Source organism: Ambystoma mexicanum, chromosome 6p (assembly GCF_040938575.1).
Source record: "Ambystoma mexicanum isolate Mex_15411 chromosome 6p, UKY_AmexF1_1, whole genome shotgun sequence".
Classification (NCBI taxonomy): Eukaryota; Metazoa; Chordata; class Amphibia; order Caudata; family Ambystomatidae; genus Ambystoma; species Ambystoma mexicanum.
The window spans coordinates 885,860,612-885,874,515 of record NC_090935.1 but is presented as its reverse complement, the minus strand read 5'-3'; the positions used below and the strand labels follow the sequence as shown (position 1 = coordinate 885,874,515).

At 45.9% G+C, this 13,904-nt stretch overlaps 1 protein-coding gene across 6 annotated transcripts in view; it reads left to right on the top strand.

Moving 5' to 3' along the window:
• The window catches only part of EPB41L4A (erythrocyte membrane protein band 4.1 like 4A), a 1,024,616-nt gene that overhangs the window by 441,108 nt on the left and 569,604 nt on the right, over positions 1-13,904 (top strand). For all 6 annotated transcript variants that reach the window (XM_069625493.1, XM_069625495.1, XM_069625491.1 and 3 more), the window contains exon 8: positions 3,259-3,347. In XM_069625493.1, coding sequence (XP_069481594.1) covers positions 3,259-3,347 — 89 coding nt within the window. The remainder of the gene's footprint in view (positions 1-3,258; positions 3,348-13,904) is intronic.

The following is a 13,904-nucleotide window of genomic DNA, read 5'->3' as shown; positions in this document are numbered from 1 at the left end:
CGCTGGAGGTAATGTTGTGATAAAGTAAGAAAATAAAAAGAACTCCCCTGCCTCAGGAATGGGCTGGGCAGGGGAGAATTTAAAAGGAAAAAAAAAAACAGTAAAACAAAAAAGAATGTTAGAAAAGGGGAGATGCAGCCATAGGGAAAGGCAAAAAGGGAAGGAAAGAAAACATTCCCTGCTGGGTTACAGCTTTAATTGCCCCCCTAGGGCCATAAGAAATGTTTGCTCCGGGCTGTGGGTGAACTGTGGGTACAGGCTGTGTGCCCAGATTAGCCTGGGCACCCACAGGGTCTTGGCAGCTCTCAGCCCTCCCGGGGGACAGCCCAGATGTGCCCAATCGCTTTAAATCCTCCCCTGGGCCGTGTGCATGGGAAGCCAGAATAGAGGAAGAGGCCCCCGTCTGGGCCTCATGAGCTGGGAGGGCCAGACAGAGTAGCGCGGCTTTCCCCCATTTCAGCCCGCCTCGTGGCCGGCCTCCATAGAAGTCCTCCTGGGCCATGCTTGCCAGGCGGCCCAGGAGGCGAAGTGCAGTGTGGAGCCCGCTCAACCCTTGAGGACGGAGTGTTGAAGGAAAGTCCCGGGCTGCCCAACGAGAGGTCAGCGGAGCCCCAGGCTGCTTCGTCGCAGCAGCTGGGCGAAGAAACGTCCCAGAAGAGCAGCCTAGACAAAGAGAAGCGACACGCGCCCTGTGTTCAATGCAGAGGGCGCCAGGCCGTGAGCCGTGGATGCGATGGTGACAACACTGGTGTCCCCATGGCAAGCCAAGATAGTGGTAATATCAGGTGGGTCCGCCAGGCTAAGCGGGCCGCCAAGCCTGCTTAACTGGTGGTGCCTAGCCCCCTGGGGCCACTCTGAATAAAGGAGAAGGCTGCTGACACTGCAATGACCACAGTGGGCCCAACCCAGGTAGGGGCCGCCCACAGTCACTTAAAGAGCGCGGGTCACATGCAGTTAGTTTGGGTGCCCAACATGGTGGACGGGGACACCCAGGCACCATTTCATTTGAGACTTGCTCTCTCCCCATGTCTCCATCATCAGGAGACATGACATCCACCATAAAGGAAGACCCAATAAGGTACTATGAAAGGGAGGGATGACTGCAGCAGTCGCCCCCATGAGACATACCATTATATGTTGTGTATGTCATTTGTATATTTACATACACATTATTTATATTTAAGTGTAGATGAATCATTATGTAGGTTAAATGTTATGTAGGGTGAATGTTGAGGGGGACATGTTATGCAGGAATTGTTGTGTAGGTGTAGGATTATGTTTAGGGATTGTGGGGGAGTGTGCCTTGGTGTGAGGTAAGTGAGGAAAGTGGTGGCTTGCTTGAGGCTGCCTAGAGGGTGGGACCACCCACAGATGCCATCCTCTTGCCTCATGCATCAGTGGGTGGTACCAGGTGCTAGGTAAGGGGTTCTGCTTTGTCAGTCCCACTCAATGGGTCTCTGTGTGACTCCTCCAAGGAAGGCTGGGCTAACAGGACAGATCCCTATTTTGAAAGAACTCGTGCAAGAGAATTTAACAAAGGTATTTAGGTGTTAGGAATGTAGTAATTTTTACTTTAAAAGATTCTGTGTCTTTTATAAATAAAGAGGTGTCCCTGTTGGGATCCCTTTAAAGTCCACCTTGGTGTCTGTGTCCAATTGAAGCAAGGGTTGGAGCCCATCTCCTGTTAACAGCAATTTTATTTCACAGGTGCAGCGACCCTCCCTATCCAGCTCTCCTGGCGTGTTAGGGGTGATGGTTCCCATGGTGACCGTCCATGGCCTGGGGCAGGGGAGGCTGAATCCCTTGCCCAGGTTGGGGCCACAAAACAGGGGCTAACATAGCAGTCTCTTCACAGAAAAGTTAAATAAATTGTATATACTGTAGGCGACACGAATATTTGGTTCCATGTGAATATCTCGCCTGCAAAATGACATTGGGGTGACGATTTCTTTTCGCGACTCCAAATATTCTAGGAGGGGTATAATTTATGATTCTAAACTCCAATCGTAGAATACTTGGGGAAAGTGATTGATTTTAGTCAGGGTGCCAATGTATGGAAATGTCACCCCCTTTCTCACTGTATACTACATATTCTTAATGTATGTATACTTACAAACAGAAAGGGAATGTAGCCTTTGGTATTAGTTCCCCCATCGGAATGTTTTAAGAGACATTGCTGATGGTAAGCAAGGCTGCTTCCCTTTTCTCTGCTCTTCTCAGCCACGTCACTGCCTGACCTGGAGTCTGAAGCACTCAAGCACCTCGTCTTCCAAACTGCCGGTCATCTGTATGGCTTTTTTCCCCAATTACTTCTAAAAATGGTTCTTTAAAATTCACTATTTCCAAATGTGAGCCATTATTTTGGAAAATGTATTGGTGGGTGAACTCCCTCTGACCTTCCGGGGCAAGGGTCATGACCACTCGATTCCCTTGCCCACTTGATCATACATGGGGAGGGTATTTCTGCCCCATCACAAAAATCATAATGTACCCCATGCGACCCCATGCCACAGTCACCGGTTTCTCATGCCAGGGACCAACCTAGTGCCTACTAGCATGTTTTGCCCTAAAAGGGCTGCCCTTCTCTTTATAAGCAGAGGCCACGTTTCCCCTTCTCCAAACAATGAAAGAAAGAACACTGGGACAACAGGTTCAAGGCTCTAGCTGGTAGGTGTGAGGACTTTGCCGAATCGGATACATTGTATGATTGCTGTTTTGTGTCACTTGTTTGATAATAGCCCACTGCACAGGAGACTGTACTGAGTTGCCTGGAATGCGTTACCATCCAGTGCGACCTTCTGTCACTTGCATTTCTTGAACCTTGTGGCTGCAGCACTGTGGCCGTGCTTTCCTCAAAGAAATGTAAACCAATGCAAGGTGTCCATCCTCTCCAATAGCGTTTAAGATATTTCTATAGCAATGTCCTGGTGGCAGTGGCAGGGAGTGGACATAGGAGGCCAGGGCGTGACAGTGGCAGCCAGCGGAAGGTTCATGTTTGTGTTAATTCAAAAGAAAAAAATAAGCGTGTTGTTGGTGGGGCACAGGGTGATGGTGTTGGCAGGCAGCAGCGTGCTAGCTATGTGGACATTTATCATTGGACGTTGCTTGCGATCCAAGCAACCTGATTGACTTCTCGCTCTGCCCGCGTGCTAATACCACATAAAATACGAGGTAAAACGTGCATATTAACGTTTGTGATGGCTCCCTAATTTTTCTAAACAGTGTACATAACACCGGCTGTTTCTTTGTGTTTTTCAGGGAGAAAACAAATCGGAATACTTTTTAGGATTGACGCCAGTAGGGGTTGTGGTGTACAAGAACAAGAAACAAGTCGGAAAGTATTTCTGGTATGTGCCATTCACACTGCAACTTCACCTCTAATCTGTGGTGGTCTCTTCTGTTGTTTACTTGCACTGCACTTATGAGTGCCCAAGGAAAGAGGGCCTTGAGTGGGGGGATGGGCAAGTGATTAGCAGGAGGGCAGGAGAGGTAAGGGGGAAACATGATGGAATGTTCTGGAAGATGCTTGCATTGTACTTTCCAGCACCACTACAAATCACTAAAGGAAATAAAACATAGGGTTGGGGATCAAGCACATGGGAAGGGGCGGCGGGGGTCGCAGGGAGATGTTATATTGTGTAACGAGCTTCTATAGAGCCCCCACCACCCTAAGACCGTTTGAAAGAGCTGAGGGGAAGATGGCACGGGGTGGAGCCAGGACAGGACAGAGGGAAAGGAAGGAATGGGAGAAGATAGGAGGCAACAGGGGCTTGTGTACCTCTTCTCCTGCCCTGTGGCCCATTTAATGTGCCAAAGAAGGACAGACTGGAGAGAAGAAAAAAGGAAACCTGACAGAAGAAAGTATGGATACGAGGCAAGGTCTTTGGTGGGCTATATGAAGTGGTAGAAGTAGGTACCGTGATAAAATGTGGAGGCCCACATGACTGTACATGTATGGATGGATGGGAGCATTTGCATAGCACTCTACTGCAAAGTTGTTCTTGGGGCAAACATTGACAATCCATTTTACACCATTGTGTATGTTTAAGTTGTTTCAGATGTGACAAACTGATTTTGCTCATGGGGCATGTTAGATTAAAAGAAAATGTAACCAACAATGTTTTTGCACTATCTTGCTGCATACATCAAAAAGACGGCAACTCTGGGATTATGCCTCAAATTAGTCAAATCTTTCACAGTTAAAAGCTTACTAAAGGTAGCTTGCGCTCTTCTTAATTGTGTGAGCAGCAAACCTAGTGGACAGTCAGTGTGTTCCCTGCTCTCCTGGGTATAATTCTCTATTTAATTATTATCCAGCCTAAGATTAGTCCAAAACGTGTTAGGCCTATTGCTAAATACATATTTTCCATTTAAGCTGAGGTGCAAATTTTTCCATAATTTTGGCCCATAGGGTTTGTGATGTAATGCGTCATTTGTATAGCACCTTTCACCATTTGTATGGTCACAACGTGCTGTAGGTTGAACACCCTCAGAGGGACCGAAGTCCAGGTATGGGAAGTTTGAGTAGGTGCTAGTATGCCTGTGTGCATTTTGGCCAATATGAGTATGTGAAGGGGTGGCCAAGTCCCTGCTAGTCACCCATGTCCAGCTGTCATGTGGATGGGTGGTGAGAGGTAGTCTAGGGCGGGTATGCGAGAGCGGAATAGTCCTTATGTGTGTAGCTACCTATAGAAATGTTGTCGTGATGGGTAGCTGCATTCTTATGGCAGAGGTATTGTGCAAATTGTCTTAGAGTAGTATATGATAGCAGATGTTTGTGAGTCTGCGGCTGTGCCTTTGGCTAAATTCCATAAGCATGGAGTGTGATAGGTTCAATACATTCAGGGTGATTACGGATTTGCAGGTAACTTGCCTGTACTCCTGGCTGGTTACCAGCAAACCCGCCTTGCTGTTACCGGCACCCGATGTCCCGGTATTACTGGGATATTGTGGGTGCTGTCAATGGCGGTAAATTCCCATTCCTAGGAATCCCACAGGACTCCTTGGAATGGGTTTGCTGCCTTCACCGGCACTGGTACTACTGGTGCTGGTGATTGGGGCAATTCTTTACCGGTAGGGGCCTGAACTCCCAGCAGGTCGGGCCTGCCGGTAATTCACTGCCCCTACCGGCAAACTTGGAGTGTGCACGTCCAGTAGAAATGCTGGATACCGTACTACCAACATTTTTTCCAGAATGTTTACCAGACCAGCACACTCATAATGAGGCCCATTGGCTACACTCAAGCAATTACCAAGATTCAATACCTTCACCCATCTCTAGAATCACCTACATTAAATTAAATGGCTACATTCTACATGCACCCAGTTTAGATACCATGGCTACATTCTACATGCACCTAGCTTGAGTGCAATGACTACATTTTGCATTCACTTAGACTCAATACAATGGCCACATTCTACATTCGCCTAGATTCAATACACTGGCTGCATTCTACATTTACCTAGATTCTGTACATTGGCTACATTCTACATTCATCTAGATTGCATACAATGGCTACATTCTATATTCACCCAGATTCAATAGAATGGCTACATTCTGTATTCACCTAAATCGAAATACAATGGTTACCTTCTACATGTACCTAGATTCAATACAGTGGCTACATTCTACATTCACCATGAATTAATACAGTGGCCGCATTCTACATTCTCCTAGATTCAGTACAATGGCTGCATTCTACATTCTTCTAGATTCAGTACATGGCAACATTCTACATTCACCTAAATTCCATGCAGTGGCTATGTTCTACAGATTTAATGCATTGACTACACTTTAATATTCATCTAGTTAGTACATTGTCAACTGTGAGGGTTCAGAAATGAAAGCTGAACACAAAGTTGCCATGTTTTTGGTTATAGACTTTTAATGAAATTAAAAGGGTTGGGAAAATGCCTCTCTGACCCTATTCTAAAGAGGAGATTCCCTACCTAGAAACCAAAAACTAAGGATCTGTCTTTGTCAGGATATCCTAAACTAAAAAGCTGTCCTTGTGTCCAAAACCTTATATCCTGACCCTCACACGAAAACAAAATAACAAAGTGACAAGGGCATGTCTATAATCTGATATTGGTGAAAAGGTGTTCTCAAAACCAAAGTAGAATGCCTTTAACATAAATGTTCTCCAGAATTGATTGTAAAATACCTTTATTCCATAGGGTGTTTCCCCTCCCCTGGATTCGTTTCAGGTATCACACATGTCTCTAGGACTGACAGTTCTTTATGCCTTCCTTGGCCCACAACAGTCTTGTTATATGAACACAGTTCAGTCTTGTAAGTTCTCTTGCAACACAAACACTGTTTCTGTTTAACACTCCTTGTAGGTTTGCAGTTTGCCTGGTGTACTTCCTTGCCAGGTCGCTTTATGCATTTCCAACTGCCTGCTGTACGTACTCCCCTGCCAGGACTTAACTTTGCACTCTCAAATGCCTGGTGTACTCTCCTGCCAGGACTTGTCTTACTGTTCAAGGAGTATATACCCTTCTTCTTGCCTTGGTATATCTACTTGATAAACAATTCTTACATTTACCTTGCTTTTCCGCAATCTCACAATGTTGAAAATAATGTTCTGCTCTTTTTACTTTGATTCACGCAATCTCACAATGTTCAAAATAATCTTCTCCTTTTTTACGTTGATTCCTGTAATCTCACAATGTTAAAAAATCTTCAGCGTGGTTGCTGAAACACCCCGGGTTCCCCATTCTGCTTTGGCAGACTCACTGGTAGTTTGGAACGTTTCTAGGCTGCCTCGCACAGCGTACCTTCGCTGCCGGCTCACCACGCTGCGCAGCTCCGATGTCTCTCCAGGCTCTCTTGCGGATCCGCTCCTGCATGCTGGCTTCCCTCTGGCTCCCGGTAAGGACGGTGCTGCTTCTCTTGGCTGCCGGACACCCAAGGACCCTCTTGCGGCTCATGGTGTCTACACCGCCTCACTCGCACTACACTACTTTCCTTCTTCTCTGCCGGTGAGTCTCTTTATTTCACCATGCCGACTAGCACCTCCAGCTTCTGCATACCGACTTGTTCTCCTGAGCTGCTCCTCTCAGCGCGGTGACCGTTTTTGAAGGTCCTCCATCCATGTGTTTCCATCCAACGACTAGCATGTTCACAATGCTTGCTGTTAAGTAATGGGACAAGGAGGAGGAAGGAATTTATACTGAAGTGGTTATTGGAAATGAAGTCCACTGATTTAAATTGAGGGTTTAGGTGTTTGTGGGAATACAAGTGCATTGATGGATTCTGATGCATGATTCCTGAACAGTCTTTCTTAATCATTTCACATGGGCAATCAGTTTTACCTGATGGAACACCATAATTGAAAGGGAGTTCTTTGAAGTCTTTATTCTTTAGGTTAGGGATGTAAGTTTGGCCTAAAGGGCACTGAAAAAGGGGTTCTTTACTTTACCTACAAGGGGAAACAGAGGTATGGCAACAGGCCATCAGGGTCTTGGACAGCAGGGAGTTCTCCTTATGAGAAAACTGGGGATACAGCAAAGTATCCAATGAAGCCATGCCATCTCCCCAGTGGCTATACCCTGCCACGTGATCCTCCCTCATAAAACTGCCCCCAGGGTCAGTATCAGGTAGCGTCTGCCGTCCCCTGGCCACATGGGACTAAGCTACCACCGGGGAATCTGTGATGACTCCATTAGATTCATCACACTACCCTCTAAGAGTCACCTAGAGTCAATAAGGAGGCTACCTATTACCATCACCTAGAATGGATATATGGCTAAACTGTAACATTCACCCAGGATTAATGTGAGTGCTTGCTAAATACTAAGAGGACACCTAGAAGGAAGACAATGGCTACTTTCTTGAACTCATCTAGTAATAGGGTAAACGCTATAATTAGGAAATCCTCCTAGTCAAAGACAAGGGCTATTCTAGCAATGCAGTTAAGGATAAACACGGGTAATGAATGAAACAACAGTTAGAGATCACGGTAAAGAGTCATGGGAGCACACACCATAGGTTATTAGACTTAAGGACATCCTCTCTTACCTGCAGTTGCTGATGGCTGGTATAGTGGCCTGGTTAGGGGCTCCTATGGGCGAACAGGGCAAAGTGGGGATGGGAGCTGCCACTGGGAGCCACCCTGAGTCTGTGGTCCCCAGCTGGCTGCCTGTGCGAGGCTGCCCTTTGTGAATTGCTGAAGTACATGTCTTCTGGCTGTGTCACTCGAATCATGGACCAATCAGGGACCAAGGAGGGTGGGCGTAGGGTCACAGCCTAAGTGTCCTTATGTAGGCATGATGGGACGAAGGGTTTGTCAGGTTGCAGGAGGGAAAAGCCAGGTTTTGAGGGCCTTCTTGAAGAAGAGGTGGTCCTCCAGGAGGCAGACATGGAGTAGAAGGGAGTTCCAGAGTGTGGGAGTTTGTATGTAGAAAGAGGATCCTCCTTGTGATGTATCCGATTTTGTCATCACTCCTTTCCCGGTGATGACATCTCCTCATGTGGCCAGGGGCCAGCAGCCGCTACCTGATCCTGACCTTGGGGGTGGCTATATGAGCGAGGATCACATGGGGGGAGGCAGCCCTCGGGGGGAGGGGAGGTCATGACATCAAGGGATGAGACATGGTATCTCACTTTTTCTTATGAGGATAACCTCCCCATTCTCCATGCCTTAATGGCATATTGTCATACCTCCCCTCACCCACCTAAGAAAGGTACTGGAAACACTTTCCCAGGATCTGTATACAAAGTCCTTAAAATCTGACTTGCCTTTCAAGACTCTTGAAAACACCTTTCCAGACTCTGCATACAAGTCATTAAAATTGAACTTGCATTTCAAGACTCCTGAACATACTTTTCCAAACTCTGCATACAAGTCCTCAAGAACTGACTTGCCTTTTCCAGATTTTGCATACAAGTTATCAGAAACAGACAGTTCCATGTCATTTCATCGCAGGATTAACCCTCACTGGGTTTTTCTACGTGGAAATTTTATTGAGAAAAAACACATTGAATTTCTTTTGTTATTGTTGGGGGGGTTGCCCCCAACCTCCCACTCCATTTTAATCTTTTTGCATTCCCGAATACCCACAACCCATATATATATATATATATTTGTAGCCCCCCAAAAATGTGATGAGTTTTTTTGATAACATTTCCACCGAGAAAAACACAGCAAGGGTTAAACCTGCGATGAAAGGACATTGTACCAAACAGACTTCTGTTGCCCTAAAAACAAAAGTACTGTGACTAAGGAGATGAGCCAAGTAATGAAGATCACTGGGAGCCAGGAGCACACGCTGCACTCTACTTGTTGCAAGAACAAGTCTGATGCTGGGAGATTTAAACCGGCAGACCAGCTGATAGGCAGACTCTGGCTGGGGAACGCTGCTTCTGTTGGTGTTGACAGATGGTCCGTGGGTCTAGAGAGGTGTCCGTGGAACCAACCGGCTCCCCGAGAAGGAAGAAGGGAGTGGACTGCAAGTGGGAGTACGCTCAAAGAAAGCCAGAAGAGAACAGAAGCTATCTCACAGGTACTGGAATGCCACCTCCACGCCACCAAAGCCCAGAAAGACACAGAACAGATAAGCAGGAGCTGCAAGAGGCAGAGAAGCGGAGAAGCCTTGTCAGCTTACAGGTGCGGAACACCGAAAGACCACCCCAGGCTTGCCACAGGAGAACCAATATATGCCAGCAAGAACTGGGGTCTCTGCCCGAGGGAAGAGGGGACACCGGGGCGTATTGGCAACCCTGCCAAAACTGAATAAACGTAAATGAAGTATATGAGAGAGAACAAACAAGTGAACATTTGAAGCAGAACAGAATAAGTATTAGAGACTGTCAAGTTTGCGAGTGCAGGCATTACACCCATTGAGAAGTCCTGGCAGATAGTATACCAGGCAGATTAAAGACATGACAGAACAAGTATAAGAGACTATCAGGTTTGCGACTGTGCACAGAGCACACATGAGAAAAGCCCTAGCAGGAGAGTATACCAAACAGATTAAAGGTGCAACAATATATACGAGATAAACCCTAGCAGGAGAGTATAGAAGGGAGATTAAAGGTGCAAGAATATGTATGAGGAAATGCCTAGCAGGAGAGTTGTACGCGAGAGGGAGTGACCCCTGTCCGGCCCATAGAGTCAGAGCTCGCTCTCAAGTACTTTAAGACGAGATAGCTGCAACTTGAGGTGGAAGGGGTGCAGGATTTCTTACTCCAACACCAATCAATAAGGACAACTCATTGGTTTGGCAAAAGGGAGTCCGTTTAATGACAAGTACAAAAAACGGGGAAACATTGAAATCAACAGTGATGTGATGGCCAGTCTCGCTTCAACTCCCAACAATCTTCATTCAAACAGTAACAGTTATACCCAAAATTCATCATCATTGACGTGTAACACTCATAAATTTGTCATGCAATTCTTGGTTGGAAAAGGTAACTTAAGTATAGGTGCTATATCTGTATATGGTAACGGAGTGAGAGGATTGGTTAACCCTTATCAGATGGGGGTCTACACCCTTCCCTCCAACATTACTCATGTAGACGTCACTAAAAGTACGACGTCCCATTGGTTCTACTATCTATAGGACCCTAGATTATTTGGCCCATTGTGATTGGGTTGGCTATAACCCCAAGCATAAATCTCCACTTTAATTAGCAGCAGCAGAATGGTCAACCAGGAGCAGGATGCCCCAAGATTCACCCAGCCTCCCTTCCATCAATCAGTACTCGAATGGCTATGTGCCAATTAGGTGGCTGTGGTCGGCCTGTAGCTTCTTGTCAGGAAAAGTTATGGTATCTCCTGTTTTGGGTGACATTAGACGTTGGTGCCTCTTCGTGCTTGACTGGTCAAGTGCTTATACACTGTGAATCTGCTTTGTTTTCCTTCTTTTTTTTAATTTTTTTTTTATTGAAATATTGACTCAGTTTTTAAGGAACTGAGTTTTATCAAAAATTGTGAAAGTTTGTCCTCTTTCTTCGATTATGGAGGGAATGGCTCCACGCAACGCCACCGTAGGTTATTCTCCAACGGATGCTTACTCCGGAGACACCTCTCGTGCGTTGCGACTTACGGTGGAGGGTGAAGAAAGAGAATCTGTCGTTTGCTGTGGATGCACTGGAGTTCCTTGGGAGTTTATTTCTTTCATCGCTAGTTCAATTAGCTTGGCCATTGCCACTGCCCAACTCGTTTTCTCTCCTGCGATTAGTCTATCCCACCACTCGTCGGGCTCCAAGATCCAGGCGTTCTCGATCAGAGGGCGAAGGTATGCTATTCTCTTTTCCCTGGTCGTAGGGCAGTCGATCACTAGGTGTTTGACAGATTCGATCGTAGTCTGGTCTTTGCAGAGGCGGCAAGTCTTGACGGTCTTTGGGTCACGAATGGCCATAATTTCCCGTGTCGGGAGTAGGTTCAATCTGGCTTTCAGAAGTAAGGTTCTTAATTTTTTATCAGGGAATTTTAGGCAGTAGTTTAGTAGCTTCTTTAATTTGTTAAGCGTGGGCGGTAGGTTGGATAAAAGTTTGTTTTTAGTCGCCTTTTCCACTGTGGTGATCCAATCCCAATCTTCCATTTTGCGCTTGATGCGGTCTGGATTTTCCTTCAGGTCTTGTTCGGAGCAGGCTATTTGGGCTAGATCGTTTTCCCTTTTCTTCGCCCAGTTGGTCAAGGCGGTTCATTTACCTTGCTCTTTTTCTTTCCTCAAGGTTTCATATATTTGCAGGGTGTCAGACATGATGATTTTTCTAAATAGCCTCATCGCGCTTTGGTCCACCAATGACGCCAGGGAAACTAGGCCCAGTTCTCGCCTAATTGCTGGCATGGCAGTGGATTTTGGTAGACCGAGGACTGTTTTCCACACATAACCCTCTAGTTTGGACCATAGCTGCCGAGGTAAGCACAGAGATGACTCGGCGCCGTATACTATTGACGTTCCACCTTTTGTTCCTTCTATTAGTTCATTAAATTCCCATATCGGCCTGCCACCTGCCTGGGCCTCCTTATTTCGACCTTCACGGGGCAGGCTGCTCTGCTCTTAAGTTTCGATTCTCTGAAGCTACTGTCGGCCTCCCTCTCTTGGATTGACCTCGAATTCCCAGGCATGAGCTGCTTCTTGCTGAGTTTCAATTCCGCCGTCTCTTTTCTTGTTCTAGCTGGAATAAGAATCCTGTCCTGTTTGACCCTTAGTAACCTGGGTTAATTCTGCTTTTTTGTGAAGTGGACTCGCACTTATATAGTGTGCTTCGTTGTGGTAGATATATAGTTGGCACTTGTCGCTCTATTCTTCTCTTAAGCATAGCAAGCCGCACTGTTTTCTTAGCTTCTTGCGGTTACAAGCATATGTACAGGCGTTAGCTGGTTTAATGTCTTCATCCTGCTTTACAGTTTAAGTTTCTTTATATTTCAGCATCGTCTCTCCTTCTAAGTTCATGATATCCTTACTCATGACATTTTGAAGGAGCTTCTCTTTGGAGTCCATATTTTAATCACTCCTTTCAGGTTTCCTGCTGTCTTTACATGTTCATCCTTGTTCCATGTCATTAGCTGACATTGTCCATTTGGGCTACAATAAATCAATTTTCCTTCATAATTCCTTCATTTCCTGGGATAGAGAAACTTATTGCCTTTTGGCGCATGCTCGCTTGCCTTCACAAAGTCTCTTATTTCTTCATAAGTCAGATCCCTGGGCTTCCATCCGTGTTTGACATTAATCATGATCTTCATCCCTATGGCTTTCTTGGCAGTTTTCTGGCTTTGCGAGATTATTATTTTTGTAACGCAAAATCCTAGTAATACCATTACTAGCAGGGCTCCTAGGAACTTGAATGCATCTGCCATGCATTGTGGAACCCATGAAAACAGTGATGCAAACCAGCTGTCATCATCAACTTCATCGGTTTCATTGATCATCTGGTTCTGCAGGTTTGTCAGCATACCTATGGCTTCTGTTAAAGTTCTGTTTTCTTTGTCGTGAGAAGGTATAAATGTGCAACATGATTCTCCGATTTTTGCACAAACTTCTCCATCCATCGCTGTGATCATGTCAAGTACTTATCTGTTCTGGAGAGTCATCAGTCGGATTGCTCTTAACTCTCCTTTGATTGCATTGAATCCTTTTATTGTCGAGTTGATGGTTTGCAGTAATTCCCATCGGGTTATCTGCAACCATTTAGTATTAGCTCCAACTTGGAATCTTGGCATGAGGATTGTCGCGAACACTGATGAGGTGAGGCTGAATAGCCTGTGCTCATATGCGATTGCATGAAATGCTTCTTCTGATTTGGCAGAAAAATAATTTTCTCTCTTCACTCGAGTTGTCAGTTCCACCGATCTCCTTTTCCTCCGGTGAGCATCTGCTTTCAGGAAACTGTCAATATTCAGGTCACCTTTCGGGATCACTAGTGCTGGAACGTGAACATTCACTATTCTGCATATGCCTCCCCAGTTTTTCGGCAGTCTGATTTATGCTTTTGATCCACACGCCCAATAATGACCCATAATTACTGCAGTTCCATGTGTCATTCCTGGAGCTTCAAAAATGTGTTCGCAGTTCTGATTCTCTCCCATCTTCCTTGTGTTATTATTCCTGACGCACAATTTCGGGCTTTCTAGTGGCACTATCTGCAAGGATCCTCCTCTGTACTCCATCCATGTCAGTAATCTTGTAAGCTTTGGCCATAGTGGTTTGCACAATCTCTGTGAGTTTTCTATTGCTTCCGTGCAGGCTCCAAGGACCATCCATGCTCGGCAGATCACCACTCCTTCTTCCCATCCGTTTGGTGAAAGCACTGTTCCCCAAATCTACATTTGGCCTCTGTTCTTCCAGATCTGAGCCTCTTCTGGAGTTTTTCCTTGGACGTTCAGTCTCGCGTTTACTTCCCATCTTATTCCTGCTCCTTTAACTTCAGGCTTCTCAGACCTGATCAC